Source organism: Dreissena polymorpha, chromosome 2 (genome assembly GCF_020536995.1).
Source record: "Dreissena polymorpha isolate Duluth1 chromosome 2, UMN_Dpol_1.0, whole genome shotgun sequence".
NCBI lineage: Eukaryota > Metazoa > Mollusca > Bivalvia > Myida > Dreissenidae > Dreissena > Dreissena polymorpha.
Genome location: NC_068356.1, coordinates 150,727,091 through 150,744,609, shown reverse-complemented (window position 1 = coordinate 150,744,609; position 17,519 = coordinate 150,727,091). Strand labels below are relative to the sequence as shown.

General features: G+C 34.1%; 1 protein-coding gene and 1 long non-coding RNA gene across 3 annotated transcripts in view; one reads left to right on the top strand and one right to left on the bottom strand.

Annotated features, from left to right (window-relative positions):
* The window catches only part of LOC127869442 (uncharacterized), a 152,302-nt gene extending 143,715 nt beyond the window's left edge, over positions 1-8,587 (top strand). The window contains exon 5 of the mRNA XM_052412023.1: positions 8,363-8,587. Within this exon, the coding sequence (XP_052267983.1) occupies positions 8,363-8,587 (225 nt within the window). The remainder of the gene's footprint in view (positions 1-8,362) is intronic.
* A 4,687-nt stretch (positions 8,588-13,274) lies between these two features.
* Positions 13,275-15,986, bottom strand: LOC127870474 (uncharacterized). Of its 2 annotated transcripts, none has more exons than XR_008044841.1 (4): positions 15,390-15,986; positions 14,914-15,116; positions 14,449-14,615; positions 13,275-13,944 (listed from the first exon to the last, which is right to left on the bottom strand). It is a non-coding gene; the product is annotated as an uncharacterized LOC127870474 (long non-coding RNA). The 2 variants fall into 2 exon arrangements; XR_008044842.1 differs by having other exon boundaries at positions 13,276-13,944; positions 14,453-14,615; positions 15,390-15,984.
* Between the last annotated feature and the right edge of the window lie 1,533 nt (positions 15,987-17,519).

Genomic DNA, 17,519 nt, shown 5'->3' with positions numbered 1-17,519 from the left:
GAGGCTATACACTTAAAGGCAAAATAACAAAATAAATTGGACCGATCGACACACCTCCAAAAGTCTTTTTTGTGATACGCCAAATTAGTTAATTGAATTTAGGCATAATTTGATTAAGGTATACATCTGTGTGATGAAGAATACGTAATAAAAACATTGGTTGATGGTACCTCTTAATGATAACCTGATACATGTGTGCTCTGTGTGGGACATCCCAAGGTATGCACCTCACAATGTTTGTAGAATACTCGTATCTTAAAATGCAAAATATTGAAAAATACAATTGATGCATGGGTTTAAGTTACCAAAACTGTTGCCTGTCTATATTTATCATTCAAATATTTCATCAAATAGGGGTAGACCTCGGTGTGTTGGTACGGAACAAAGGACCTCTCCATGTGATATAAACCGATATGTGTGTGTGTGTGTGTGTGTGAGTGTTAGACGTTGTCTTGTTTATCCGATTAAGTCCACAGTTTTCATCCGATTCTTTTCAATCTTACTCAGTGTCTTTATATTAATGAGGACTCGAACCCTATTGATTTTCAGGTCACTGGGTCAAAGGTCAAGGTCACAGTGACTCGAAATAGTAAAAACTTGTTTATCCGATAAAGTCCACAGTTTTCATCCGATTCTTTTCAAACTTACTCAGTGTCTTTATATTAATGAGGACTCAAACCCTATTGATTTTCAGGTCACTGGGTCAAAGGTCAAGGTCACAGTTACTTGAAACAGTAAAAACTTGTAAAAACTTGTTTATCCGATAAAGTCCACAGTTTTCATCTGATTTTTTTCAAACTTGTTCAGTTTCTTTATTTTAATGAGGATTCAAACCCTATTGATTTTCAGGTCACTGGGTTAAAAGTCAAGGTCACAGTGACTCGAAATAGTAAAATGGTTTCCAGATCACAGTGACTCGAAATAGTAAAATTGTTACTTTTTCTTGTTTATCCGATGAAGTCCACAGTTTTCATCCGATTCTTTTCAAACTTGTTCACAGTCGTTATATTAATGAGGACTCGAACCCTATTGCTTTTCTGGTCACAGGGTCAAAGGTCAAGGTCACAGTGACTCGAAATAGTAAAATGGTTTCCAGATGTTAACTCAAGAATGCTTAGGCCTAGAATCATGAAATTTCATAGGTACATTGATTATGACTGGCTGATGACCCCTATTGATTTTCAGGTCGCTAGGTCAAGGTCACAGTGACAGTGTTTAAAGCAGTAGAGCGATTCAGGCCCTCGTGGGCCTCTTGTTTGTAAATAATTGTCCTAGTTTTCACCTATTTTTTTGAAAGGTGCTGCTGGAAAGCCTGCATATGCGTAATGTTTCATCCCAGATTAGCCTGTGCAGTCTGCACATTATGAAAACAATTGTGCTTCATCTGAATTGATTGTAAGCTGAAGCAGTAATGTTAGTTGGTTCTTGAAGTTGTAGAATTTGTTTTGTTGCTGATGATGTGGTAGTACCAATAGTTAACAGTATCAAGAACTGCTTTACCAAATGTGAGTAGTAATTGCAAGCATATTAAGTTGAAGCAAATTGTGATGGTGTGAGGACGGGTAGGGAAATCATAAATGATGTTACTGGTAATGATGGTAATGATGATGTAATGTTGTAATACAATAAGAAATATCTGCTCATTTATTTTTAAAACATTTAAACTTTAATTAAAACAATTAATTCTGATTAGGATTAGGGGATTGCTTGTCCGTATTGCAGGGGAAACGTGTTTAAAACATGTTATAATTAAATAAATTTGAATTGTATGTAAAACCATCATTTATTGAGTACAAGAAGCAGTCTGTAGCATACTTTTATCAAATATGCATGCAGAAAATGATCTTCTCAAGATACCAGTAACAACAAAAAAACAGAAATAATTATTTGAAAAGTCATTTGGCTGTCAGCGTATTACAAAAACCTTTGCGATAAAGCTCATTAGGGCACTGGCATTATTGAAACATTACATCCTTTTTAGCTCACCTGATTGCTCAGTTGAGCTTTTGTGATCGGTCTTTGTCCGTCGTCTGTCCGTCCACATAATCATTTGTTTGTGAACACTCTAAAGGCCACATTTCTTGTGCGATCTTCATGAAACTGGGTCAAAATATTTGTCCCAATGATACCTCGATCGAGTTCAAAACTGGGTCATGCTGAGTCAGAAACTAGGTCAAGAAAAAGACAATTCATGTAAGCACTGTAGAAGTCACATTTTATGCCCAATCTTCATGTAACTTTGTCAAAATGTTTGTCTTAATGATAATTATGTTGGTTGAGTTCAAAAGTGGTTCTGGTCCGTTGAAAAACATGGCGCCAGTTTTCCTTATATGGCTATAGAGAAACATTGTAAACACTCTAGAGGCCACATTTCTTGTGGGATCTTCATGAAACTTGGTCAAAAGATTTGTCCCAATAATACCTTGATCGAGTTCGAAACTGGGTCATACTGGGTCAAAAACTAGGTCACTAGATAAAAAAAAACAAAAAAACTTGTAAACACTGTAGAAGTCACATTTCATGCCCAATCTTATGTAACTTTGTCAAAATGTTTGTCATATATGTTGGTTGAGTTCAAAAGTGGTACCGGTCCGTTGAAAAACATAGCCGCCAGTGGGCGGGGCAGTTTTCCTTATTTGGCTATAGAGAAACCTTGTAAACACTTCTTTTCCGATCTTCATGAAACTTGGTCAGAAGATTTGTCCCAATGATACCTTGATAGAGTTCGAAACTGGGTCATGCTGGGTCAAAAAATAGGTCACTAGGTCAAAAAAAAGAAAAACCTTATAAACACTGTAGAAGTCGGGGCAGTTTTCTATATATGTATATAGTTAAAACATGTGAACACTCTAGAAGTCACATTTCCAATCTTCATGAAATTTGGTCAGAAGATTTGTTTCCTAGATGCAGGAGTTAAGTCTGAAAATGGTTCCGATCCGCTGAAAAACAGGGCTGCTAGGGGGACAGGGCAGTTTTCCTTATATTTATATAGTAAAAGAGACTTGTGAACAGTCAAGAAGTCAAATTTTTTCATCATGAAACTTAGCCAAAACATTGGTTTTATTGATTTCTCGGCCAAGTTCGAAAATGGTCCAGATCGGTGAACAAACATGGCCGCCAGTGGGCAGGGCAGTTTTCTCTATATGTATATCTTGAAAACATGTGAAATTTGGTCAGAACATTTGTTTTTTAGATACAAGAGTTGAGTTTGAAAATGGTTCCTGTCCGTTGAAAAACATGGCTGCCAGGGAGGGGGGGGGGCGCATTTTCCTTATATTTATATAGTTAAAAAAAAGTTGCGGACACTCTAGAAGTCACATTTTTTGCCCAATCATCATGAAACTTGGTGAAAACATTGGTTTTATTTATATCTCAGATGAGTTTGAAAATTGTCCTGATCGGTCTAAAAACATGGCCGCTAGGGGGTGTGGGGCAGTTTTCCTTATATGACTATTGAGAAACCTTGTGAACACTCTAGAAGTCACATATTTTGCCTAATCATCGTGAAACTTAGTCAAGACATTGGTTTTATTGATATCTCGAACAAAATGGAAAATGGTTCAGATCGGTGAAATAAACACACTTTTTAGCTCATCTGATTGCTCAGGTGAGGTTTTAGGATCGGTCTTTGTCTGTCGTCCGTCTGTCCGTCCACTATTGGTTTGTAAACACTTAAGCATTCACATTTCTCAAGCATTCTTTATCAAAGTTGCTGAGAAGCTATATGGCCCCAAGACCTCATTCAAGTTTGAAAGTGAGCAAAATCACATAATAAATTCCGGAATAATTGCCCTTAGATTGTCAAAAATTGTATTATATTATACAAAATCCTTGTAAACACTCTTGAAGTCACAATTTTTTAATCTTGGTCATAATACTTATGCCCCCCTTCGAAGAAGAGGGGGTATATTGTTTTGCACATGTCGGTCCGTCCACCAGATGGTTTCCGGATGATAACTCAAGAACGCTTAGGCCAAGGATCATGAAACTTCATAGGTACATTAATCATGACTGGCAGATGACCCCTATTGATTTTGAGGTTACTAGGTCCAAGGTCACGGTCAAGGCCACGTTTGGGGGGGTATGTCTCCGACTGCCGAACACTTGTTATTTTTGTAAGCAAAGTTTGATGTTTGGTCATGAGGGGTCAAAATACAGGTCACCAGGTAAAATCTTACAAAAACCTTATAAACACTCCATATGCCAGAGTTTTGGTTAAATAATGATGAAACTTGACCAGAATGTTTATCTGGACAATATCTAGGTCGAGTTTGACATTTGGTAATGGGGACAAAATCTAGGTCATGGGGTCTAATCTTACAAAAACCTTGTAAACACACTAGAGGCCATAGTTTTGTCCAATAATGATAATACTTGACCAGGATGTTTTTCTTGATGATATCTAGGCAAAGTTTGACATTGGATCATGTGGGGTCAAAATCTTGGTCACGAGGTCCAAATCTTACAAAAACATGTAGAATTAGCATAACTTGCAAATGTTTGCATTGCAAAAAAAAAACATGCAAATAGACAGAACTCAATCAGAATTAATCAGATGCTCACACTCAAAAGTAAACAGAAGAGAACCAATCCAATATGCTCTAGAGTACCGTATTTTCAACTAAGCAATGAACAAGGCCTTGTAAAACTAGGGTCATCTTGCCCTCTTGTTTTTAATTAAGCAATGAACATTTATAGTTGTATATACATGTATTAACCCTTAATACCTCTTAGATATGTATTTTCACACATCTGTAGTCCATTAGAAAGTTATATTTAATTTAAGACCTTTCCTTCTAGATACAAGTTGTAAAGGCTTCATTTCCAATCCTTAGACACTGATGAGTAGCAAACAGCATAAAGCCTGAACAGACTGCAAGTTACACTTTGCTTCTTATGGGGGAAAGGGTTATGCCACATGTGAGAAAATTGAAAGTTGTATTGCTGCTCTCAGATAAAACTAAATTAGCTATGTTTATTGCATGCCTTCCAATTACATATAATTTGATAATATACAGTTATAGCTACTATGAGTAAACAGACCATCAAGTCAGAATGGTTTTAATTGGATGATTTGACATTATGCAAAGAAAAAAATCATTACTTTCTTAATATTATACCTCACTTATTATGCTCCCCCAAATTTTTTTTTAGGGGGAGCATATAGTCGCCGCTTCGTCTGTCCGTGTTTCCATTCGTCCGTTCGTCCGTCCGTCCATGCACAATTTTTGTCCGGGCTATCTCTCAGCAACTTATAACAGGAATTCAATTAAACTTTATGGGAAGCTTCACTACCAAGAGGAAATGTGCATATTATCAGCCGGTTCTGGTCGGATGATTTTTCACAGAGTTATGGCCCTTTGAAATTTCCATTAACTGTACATATATTGCAATTCTTGTCCGGGCTATTTGTAAACTTTCGGAAAAATACTGTCAACCTTGGCTTCGCCTAGGTTGACAGTATTGCCTCAAGTTGACAAATATACTGTCACCCTGTCAGACATGTAATATTTATATACTGTTCACATTGTTTCCAGTTTGCATATGAAAATTGGGTACAGCATGACGAAACAGGACACAACAAATTCACTCCAGATCAGCAATATGGCATATGGGAGAACACAAACATGCATGTAGAAATTTTGCTGGTAATCCTGCATTCCTCTTTCAATAATTGAGCACTATGTTTCACATACATTAGTTTGTGCATGTAGTTCAAAGACACACATTTATAATTAACAAATAAATATTCCCCTCGTAACATCCATTTCTTTAAAACCCCTGTTTACCAAATGCAAAATACTTTTAGAAAGCAATTAGTAATAAGTACTTTGTTGTGATCTGATATCTTGCAAAGCTGTTTTGTTGTATTTTTCATGATAAAATGTCCATCAAATGATTTTGATGTTGACATGGAGTATTTGCATTGGGTCATTATACACATGCAACTTATTAATTATGCCCCCTTTCGAAGAAAAGGGGGTATATAGTTTTCGCACTGTCCGTCAGTCTGTCACACTTTTCGTGTCCGCTCTCTAATTCAAATAGTTTTCATCCGATCTTTACCAAACTTGGTCAGAAGTTGTATGTAGACAATATCTAGGTCAAGTTCGAATATGGGTCATGCCGGGTCAAAAACTAGATCATGGGGTCACTTAGTGCACTTCAATAACTTCTATCAAAGCGTTTATTGGAGGCATATGTCATCCTATGGAGACAGCTCTTGTTTTTATGTAATTATTACAGGAGTTGGAAATCAGCCTGTAAAGATCCTCCTGCATGGTCACAAGCACCCACATCTTCTGTATAAGACATATGATTTCTATGACTTGCGGCTGTTTGTAGGCAATTTGTTTGTGTCATTAAAGGGACTTTTTGTGTTGAGGTCAACAGATCCTTGATTTGCATTGCAGTGAACTTGACAATGGTGAGGAAACATAGTTTAACTTAAAGATCAAAGGTGTAAGCATCAATGGCATTGTTTGATCACCACTGCCTGTTACAATCTCAGGACTATGACTCTCAGCTGAATGACAGAGGTACTTAGATGATATACTGGTAGTTTTCAGGCCACACATTTTGAAAAAAGTTTACATGCCTATTGCACCATGTTTTTGGGGAGATTGCCTTCTGCAATTCACCCTATAGATAACATAATATACGTATACCGAAGGAGAAGTCTGTTACTGCAACTAACCACTTTGCATCCAGATTCTGCATTCGCAAAAAAAAAGCTCCGATGGCATGGTATTAGTATTTATGCGTCACAAAAACACTGACACATAGTACATCTGTATTTTCCATTGCAAAAATTGACCATTCAGAAGATGTCAAAGCTATCGGATATTGTTTGATTTTTTGCTAATACATATTGTGGAGACAAATGCGCCCACCCTGGTGCTACAGGCTCACCACTAGTCGCTGTAAATTCTTGGTAGTATGGACCAATGAGATTGCGGGGATCTACAAAGAATTCAAAAGTATCTTGGTACTGTCCACCAATCATATTGCTGGCATCTACCAAGAATCACGTGGGTAAATTCAAAATGGCGGCGCCCATCACAGAAATTAAGATTGCAGTAAAATTATCACTGAACCATATTACTAATGAATATTTTTAATCATTATCGGTGCGTGTTTATTTATAAAGGTAATCAGTAATGATTTATGCAAGAAATGATGGTTCTGCAAACGTAAATTTGATTCTACATCAGTATGTTTCAAATTGTATAAGCTGACCTACTTTTCTGTTCTCACCTTTCTGTTTTGCAATCAATATTTGTGACTTTACACAATCATTAACCCTTAAAGCGCTGGAGCTGAATTTTAAAGGCCTTTGCAAACAGTTTGGATCCAGATGAGACGCCACAGAACGTGGCGTCTCATCAGGATCCAAACTGTTTGCTATTCTGATAGTATTCTTTGAAAAAAATCGAAGAAAATGCTAATTTTAGAAATTCAGCAGAAGACATTTTAGCAGAAGACAAATTACCCAGCATGCAAAGGGTTAATGTATATTGGTCATATAAAGCTAGCTCTTATAGATCATTAAAGAACGACCCTTGTTCTTTGTCCAACTATATTGTTCAAAATGCTTAAATACTTGTAATAGTTATATGTTTTAGCGATATACATATGGTATATATGTATATCATATTTAAATGAATCATTATCTCGAACTGTATCAAAGAGTATTACTATTAAGAATTTAATCTGATATCCTCAACCGTCTTAAATGTTTGTAACCTTTAGGTATTTTCACACACTTATGAATTAAATTTAATTTTTTAATTTTTTTTTAACGTTTATATTATTAATTTTGAAGTCTTTGCACAAGTCATGATGATTAAAACATTTTTAAGATTACTGCTCATTTTTAGTACTTTCTTGTTTAATTTGCAATAAGTAAGTAACTTCTAACCACATTTACCAGTTCGACTTGTGCCCCTTGTTTCGACAGTGATATAGGTTAAGTCGTTAAAATGTGTTAATTGTTCTCCAGTGAGTTATCTTTGTAAAATCAACAATTTATTCAACATTATTTTGTTGTATTCTTAACACTCTATTATTTGAACCATGCAAAAGAACTATGTAAGTGTTAATATCTGAAACATCATTGTTTATTTTACTTACGCTTTATATTTTTGTGCATTATACTTTCTTAAAAAATTACAAGTGATATAATTCCAGAACCTTCCAAGCTCATATTCTGTGTAATCTCACATTTTTATAAATAATCTAATAGAGATTGATGGTTTCACAGCAATATTTACTGTCTTGTTGTATTAAAACTACTGGAGATTATTTGGATGCATGTTAGCATTGAATACATATTGTATGCAGAGTTTGTATCTTTTGCAAGATGGAACCTGTTTTCCGGAAGACGGCTACTGGGGATCTGGTGCTTTATGACACCCAGGCAGCAACACTTATTAAAGCTGCAGTGAAAGGGGAAAACAGCCAGTATCCTCCAGCCGAGTCAGTGCACACAGTTAAAACTGAGGCATTGAAGTTGTGCATTGCCCTGAATGGTGATATTTCAAACCTGGAAAGTACATGGAACTTTTTGAAGAGGGACATTACATAGTTCAAGCAAAAAGAAAAAAAACACAAGGTACATTTTAAGCTCCACTGGCCAGAGGCCAGCGGGGCTTATGTCATGGTCCTGTGTCCGTCGTGCGTGCGTCCGTGCGTGCGTGCGTTTATTTTTCCATAAAACATCTTCTCCTAAACTACTGGTCCAATTCTGATGAAATTTCTCAGGAATGTTCCTGGGTTGAACCTCTTTCAAATTTGTTCAAATTATGCCCCTGGGGTCAAATTTGACCTGCCCCGGGGGTCAAAAAAATGAAAATTTGCTTATATAAGGCCTATTTTGTGAAAACTTTCAAAATCTTCTCGTCCATAACCATTTGGCCTAGGTCTATCAAATTTGGTATGTAGAGACATCTAATAGTCCTCTACCAAATTTCTTCAAATTATGACCCTGGGGTCAACTTTGACCCTGCCCTGGGGGGGTCACAAAATTGAATAAACGCTTATATAAGCATTATTGTGGGAAATTTTTAAAAAATTTCCTGTCCATAACCGTATGGCATAGGGCTACCAAATTTGGTATGTAGTGACATGTAATAGTTCTCTTCTTAGTTTGTTCAAATTATGTCCCTGGGGTCAAATTTGAAACTGCACCGGGGGTCACAAAATTGAATATATTCTTATAAAGGGCTTATTTTGTGAAAACTTTAAAAAGCTTCTTGTCCATAACCATTGGTTTAGGGCTACCAAATTTGGTACGAAGTGACATCTTATAGTCCTCTACCAAGTTTGTTCAAATTATGCCCCTGGGGTCAAATTTGACCCTGCCCTGGGGGTCACAAAATTGAACATACGCTTATATGGAGTCTATTTTGTGAAAACTTTAAAAATCCTTTGTCCATAAACATTGGGCCTAGGGCTACCAAATTTGGTATGTAGTGAAATCTTATAGTTCTCTACCAAGTTTGTTCAAATTATGCCCCTGGGGTCAAATTTGACCCTGCCCGGGGGGATCACAAAATTGAACATATGCTTATATAAGGCCTATTTTGTGAAAACTTCAAAAATCTTTTTGTCCATAACCATCGGGCCTAGAGCTATCAAATTTGGTATGTGTTGACATCTTCAAATTTTATCCCTGGGGTCAAATTTGAACCTGCCCTGGGGGTCACAAAATTGAACATATGCTTATATAATGCCTATTTTGTGAAAACTTTAAAAAAAATCTTGTTCGTTACCATAAGCCTAGGGCTACACAATTTAATATGTAGTGATATTGTATAGTCCTCCACTTAGTTTGTTCAAATTATGCCCCAGGAGTCAAATTTGACTCTGTCCTGGGGGCCACAAAAATCGATTATATGCTTATATAGTGCCTATTTTGTGAAAACTTTAAAATCTTTCTGTCCTCAACCATAAGGCATAGGGCTACCAAATTTGGTATGTAGTGAAATCTAATAGTTCTCTACCAAGTTTGTTCAAGTTATGCCCCTTGGGTCAAATTTGACCCTGCCCGGGGGGGTCACCAAAATGAACATACGCTTATATGGGGCCTATTTTGTGAAAACTTTAAAAATCTTTTTGTCCATAATTATTGGGCCTAGGTCTACCAAATTTGGTATGTAGTGACATCTAATAAACCTCTACCAAATTTGTTCAAATAATGCCTCTGGGGTCAACTTTGACCCTGCCCTGGGGGGTCACAAAATTGAATAAACGCTTATAAAGCGCCTATTTTGTGAAATCTTTAAAAATCTTCTTGTCGAAAACCATTCAGACTTTTGCTACCAAATTTGGTATGCAGTAACATCTTATAGTCCTCTACCAAGTTTGTTCAAATTATGCCCTTTGGGTCAAATTTTACCCTGACCCACGGGTCACAAAATTGAACATTATATACGCTTATATCATGCTTATTTTGTCAAAACTTTTAAAATATTCTTGTCCTTAACTCTAGGACCTAAGGCTACCATATTTTGTATGTACATGTAGTGAGATATAGTAGTCCTCTACAAAGTTTGCTCAAATTATGCCCCTGGGGTTAAATTTGACCAAGCCCAGGGTGTCACAAAAGTGTACATGTGCTTAAATAGAGCCTATATTTAAGTATTTGCACATGCAGAGATTATTTGTTTTAGCCTTTTTTCAGCAGTGGAGCGATATAGGGCCATCATGGCCCTCTTGTTTTATAACTGCACACTTAGCAACTGATATCTATAGCTTGTTTTTAAACATGACAAATAATTACTGGTGAATTAAAGGGGCATTTTCACAGATTTTGGCATGTTTTGAAGTTTGTCATTAAATGCTTTATATTGATAAATGTTAACATTGGATATAAAAAGCTCCAGTAAAAAATCAAGAATAAAATAAAAAAATATGGAACGCCTTCACTGTCTTATAATACTAAAGCTGGTGATATTACGTCAATCTGACTGTGCATGAATGCTTTTAACCATTATATATATGCATAATCACAATATATAAATACATAATTCAAATATATACTTAAAAAGCATTAATATATAAAGATATAATTTTCTTATATATAGATAAAATGTAAAAATATACAGATACAAATGTATTATATACAGATAAGCTTCCATTATATAAAGGCATTACTTCTTTATATGAAGGCAAAAGATCTTTATATGAATGCCTGTAACTATTATATATATGCATAATCACAATATATAAATACATAATTTGAATATATACAGATAAAGCATTAATATATAAAGATATAATTTTCTTATATATATAGATATATAATCTTCCATCATATAAAGGCATTACTTCTTTATGTGAAGGCAAAAGATCTTTATATGAATGCCTGTAACCATTATATACATTATATGCATAATCACAATATATAAATACATAATTTGAATATATACAGATAAAGCATTAATATATAAAGATATAATTTTCTTATATATGTGTAAATAATCCTCCATTATATAAAGGCATTACTTCTTTATATGAAGGCAAAAGATCTTTATATGAACATAAATTAGTATTATGTTACCACGGATCACTCCGGTAACAAACACATTCCACGCGCAATTTCATGATAGTTGTTTTGTCATTTACACCCAAGCAATTAAAGTCGTACAGTGACATATTAAATGATATGATGTCCAGTGCTATCTTCTCCTGTCTGAAGCGCTGTATCACTCCTTCTTTCACTGCAAGCCCCTCAAGTATCAAATCCATATCCCTAATGTTGTGAAATGATGCAACACAAATTTTCTCCCGTGTGTAATAAAAGCTTTGTGTATTTAATGTTATCTTTAATTCATTAAGATTATATATATTGCTTACGAAATTTTGTATTAATGTAATTTATTTCGATGTTCATCAGCATCTTAACTTAGCATGGATTTATGTACATGTAATAACGTAATTATCTCAATAAAACAACTATTAAGGATCATACAAAACATCAAAATCTTTCTGTACTATAAATTTATCTTTACGTGTTGAGATTACATATTTACATAAATTAATTTAAGATTTTAAACGTATTTTTCAAATTTTATCTGCATATAAAGACGATATGTGTTTATATAATTACGATTTATGTTTATATAAAGGTATTTTGCCTTTATATAAACAAGTTATGCCAATATATAATGAGAAAATTTTCGTTATGATTATTACATTATGATTTATGTTCATATAAAGATATTTTACCTTCATATAAAGAAGTAATGCCTTTATACAATGGAAGATTATCTGTGTATAATACATTCGTATCTGTATATTTTAACATTTTATCTATATATAAGAGAATTATATCTTTATATATTAATGCTTTATCTGTATATATTTACATTATGTATGTATATATTGTGATTATGCATATATATAATGGTTACATGCATTCATGCACAGTCAGATTGACGTAATATCACAAGTTTTGGTATAATAAGACAGTTCCATAAAAAAAAGATTAAAAAAAAGGTAACTCTCAGCAGGGCTGGAACCACTGACCCCTGGAGTCCCGGAATAAAAAAGTCTCCCTTTTAGACCACTCCCTTCCCAAATAAGTGTGTAAAACTCGAGTTAAACACGAGTTTTATCCGTGTTAAACCAAGCGGTATTGGCAGTTGGTTTTTAGTGGGTTTTGGTATGTTGGTTTTTGTGAGTTTTGGTAAGTTGGTTTTTTCTGTGTTTAAAGTGGGTATTTTTACCAACTTGGTTAAAACTGAGTTAAACACAGAAAAAACTCACTTGTTACATAAATGTGGGCTTTGGTAAGTTGGTTTTTTGTGAGTTTTGGTAAGTTGGTTTTTTGTGAGTTTCGGTATGTTGGTTTTTGTGAGTTTTGGTAAGTTGGTTTTTTCTGTGTTTAAAGTGGGTATTTTTACCAACTTGGTTAAAACTGAGTTAAACACAGAAAAAACTCACTTGTTACATAAATGTGGGCTTTGGTAAGTTGTTTTTTTGTGAGTTTTGGTAAGTTGGTTTTTTGTGAGTTTCGGTATGTTGGTTTTTTGCGAGTTTTGGTAAGTTGGTTTTTTCTGTGTTTAAAGTGGGTTTATTTACCAACTTGGTTAAAACTGAGTTAAACACAGAAAAAACTCACAAAAGCTAACATACCAAAACTCACAAAAAACCAACATACCAAAACCCACAAAAAAACCAACATACCAAAACTCACAAAAAACCAACATACCAAAACTCACAAAAAAACAACTTAAACACACTTCTGTCTACAATAGTGTGTTTAAGTTGGTTTTTGTGAGTCTTTTGTTCGCTTAAGGGATCATAAAATTTTGCTTGTTTGACCTGTAACCTTTGTAAAAAAAAATATTTACACCTTAATGGTAAAAAGGTTATTTGAGATAAAATCACAACAGATCATTACAAGCCCCATGTGATTATAAATAAAAGACACACACAATTTGCAAAAAACAATGTTTATATTAAAAAAAACAAATAATGTGAACATTTTTACAGTGCATTTTTAACAAAACCAGGAAAACATCTACCCAAGATACATTATCACAATATGCGAGCACATTTAACATAATATATTAAAATAAATAACATTCTCCTCTTTGGGCTACCACAGGTAAAAATGGGAGGAAGGGTATGAACCATGATTATATACAGTTTCAGTTAGTGAGGGGTGATACAGAGGATAAAATTAATAATAATTGTTTTTAACTGTGTTGGTGGTACCGGATTTATAAAATGACAACATTAAGGAATCCTTCATCCTATCTTTTCCTGGAATAGCCCTTTACACATATTTACACCTATGAACAAAGGAACATATTGCTCAGCACTTAACAGTTTATATATTCTCCCCGCAGTACATGACACGAAGCCTCCTCAAGGCCCATCTCATGTTCTCTTCCACTGTTGATATGGGCAGGGCAAACTTTTTGGAGATGACAACTGAAATGTATATGAACAATCAATGCAGAATTTTACTGTACATTACAGTATTAAAAAAACATGTAGAAGTTTATTCCACCCAAATCAAGTCTGATCTGAATGACTTGATTTTGGTGAAATAAACTTTTACATCAATATCATCAGTTCAGATATCCCATTTTAACATCATCTACATTAGAAGGATTTCAAAAGAGGTTTTTGAAACAAGGGGGCAAATTACTGTTGCTTGAATTTTTTATATCGTTCAAAATTAGAGCTTGATCGTTAACTTTATACTGAGGTTATTTTTGTCTGCCTATGTGTTAAATTCTCAAAACTTTTATACACAAACACAATTTTTAGTAACTCTTAAATTTTAGCAGTAGTATTAAATTAACGCAAGACAGATTATGTGCTGGAGTCAAATTTGAATCAATTGCATTATGTTTGTTTCAAAATGAATATGGAGGCAGTAGAACACCTATATATTTAAATCCCCTTTTTCCCTATAAAAAAGAATCATACCAACCATGGCGTAGTGTTCAGCAATCAGGAGACCCTCTCGAATCTCCCCCTTAGGGGAGGTTGAACAGCACTTCATAGAGCAGTCACCAGCTGATCAGGTCTGAAAACTATACTGTCATGGTCTTTGCGAGGTGCGTCCTGTGCATGATCTCATTTGAGATCAGGTCCTGAAAGATATTTTATAATGTAAGTGATAAATATTGCTGGTATGGTATATCTTGTTACTATAAATATTATTAATTTAAATCAAAACAAGTTTGTTTGCTTGTTGTTTTTGTTTGTTTATTTTTGCAATTTAAATCCTGTGATCACATGTGACTTAACGCTTGTCATAAATAATTAAAAGAAATTAAGTGTGGTAGAAAATACTGTTTGAAAATGTATCAAGATATGTGGTCTCATTTGGCTGTGTGGACTGGTCGGAAGTGTGACGCCTTTCAAATGCTAAAACCTGTATAGTTTTACCTCTCAACAAATCCAACTTTCCTTGGTCAAGGACAGGGCTCGGTTTTCCCACTCCTGATCTACTCAAGTTGGGCTGCTCGTGCAGGGTAAACTCTGGTGTCAAAATCCATACATCAGTTAGTCCCCCTTCTGCTGTCTTTTGGCAGGAATATTCTATCCAAAGAATCTTCCAATCAATGTAAATTTCACCTTGGGAGTTTAACCTTCAAATTTAAAATATAAAAGTTTTCATTGAATATTTGGGAAAGAAATCTGTTCATTAATGACCAGAAATAGGTATAAATAACATTTAAGATGACAATAATCATAAAATACAGCCATAATTATTCAAATGGTGTTGTTTTTCCTTATAATTGCATTACATTTATACTTATCCATTTACATTTCCCAGTGACAATACATAAATATGATAATGATCATAATTAATTCAATATGAAACTAAATAAAAAAAGTGATGTAAAAATGAAAATACAAACCTAAAACAACTGTTCTTCAGTATTCCAAGATAACAGGCAGTTGATGAATTATGAGACCATATCACTTTAACCATCCACTTTGAATCTCCTTTGCAACAAACTTATTGTTGATTTACACATTGTAGTACATACACATTGTTTCACCACACAATACTTCATGCTGAAAGTTATTCAAGACATTTTAAACTAGAATTATAAGTCTTAATGTTACTCAATTATACCTTAAAGCTCAAAGTCAGTTGATGAAAACCCCCTTTGTTTTCAAAACATAACTTCCTGTCTCCAGCCAATCAAAGTCGCTTGTTTTCAAATAGATGGTGGCTCAGCCAATCAAAAGTCTATCAACACCCCTTTGTTAGGCCTATAGATGGAGCACTGATACTGTGATAAGAATTAATGTTTATGATTTAATTGGGGGGGGGGGGGGGGGGCTAATCTCTTATGTGTGTCAGCCAATTACTAAATCTGAGAAATATCTACTGATTTCAACACCAACATATATGTATTTATTGAATAATACACAGCACCCTTAGCATATTATATTTAATTGTGAATATTTAAAAAAAACATGCTGAATGGTGTTAGCAAATAATATTAATAGTATAAATATTATTTATTTTTATTGCCTTTTAAATTGTATGTAAAAGGTCAATGTGGTAGGCATTAATTGTATTGGGGTTAAATATCAGTATAAGAAAGTTAAAATAGTTATTGTTTTTATGTTGAGGAGATATAATTGATGCTGGCAAGCCCACATAAGTTTCCATATATTAATCAACACTTTCACACTGAAACTAGTTTTATTTATTATAGAAACAGTGTCACTCTCCCCCTCAAAAAATGAATAAAAAAACACACTGTAAGTCTATTGAATTCTCCAAAGAACATGAATTAAATGGAAGTATTCACATTTTTATAGATGTGTGATTGTTCTTATAATATATTTAATACTTATGTATTGATTCAAAGTGAAAGACAAACAATTTCATATTCAGGTATAAAACTAAGTTTGAACATTTAAAAATTTTAAAGTATCTGTGAACCTGTGATGTTCTGAAAGAGCAATTTTTATCCAATGTTTCCTTAAAATTATGGGGAGCCAATAAATGTACAAAAGGTGCAATGGCAAACAAGCTGTAAAAAAGCCCCTTTACAATTCACCTTGATAATATATGGCTATAAACATGAAACAAACACCTAGTTGAAGAATTATTGTTTTATTGTTGAGTTATGTTAATAAACAAAAGACCAACTTATTGATAAGTGTGTTAAAGTGAGTCTTTTAGCCTTGTTGCGGCTTTCAAATTATTTATAAAAAGACCAACTTAAACTCGCTTTAACCCACTTCTGTTTATAAAAAGACCCACTTCTGTTGTAAAAGACTCGCTTATGAAACAAAAAGACACACTTAAACACACATAAACCAACTCATAAATAAAAAGACTCACTTTTGACACATAAAAAACCAACTTCTTACAGCAAAAAAACTCGCTTTAACACACATCTACTTTAAAAAACCAACTTTAAACTCAGTTAAGCACAGTTTAGCTCACATAAAACTCGCTTTTATTAGCAAAAACCAACTTCCGCTCAGAAAAACTTAGAAAAAACACAGTTTTATGTTGGTTTAAGTGTGTTTTGGTATGAAAGTGGGTTAACTTTTTGCAAGGGCGAGTCAGCCATCCTTCCGGATACAAATTGCAGGTGTATTTTATACTTCATATAACCAATCCTCATAGTTTCGCAAAATATAACGAAACCAACAGAACTCTCCAAATTATTAAAGGGGCCTTAACAGATTTTGGCATATTTTGAAGTTTGTCATAAAATGCTTTATATTGATAAATGTGAACATTGGATATAACAAGCTCCAGTAAAAAATCAAGAATAAAATTTAAAAAAAGAAAAAAAAGGTAACCCTTAGCAGGACTCAACCACTGACCCCTGGAGTCAAGGAGTAAAAAGTCTACCAATTAGACCTCTCGGCCATCCTTCCGGATACAATGCTAGATGTATTTTATACTATATATAAGCAATCCTTGTAGTTTCATAAAATATAATGACAACAACAGAACTTTCCAAATTATTCATTCGTTTCGCGTTGCAACGCTTTATTATTTTCGGGTTTTA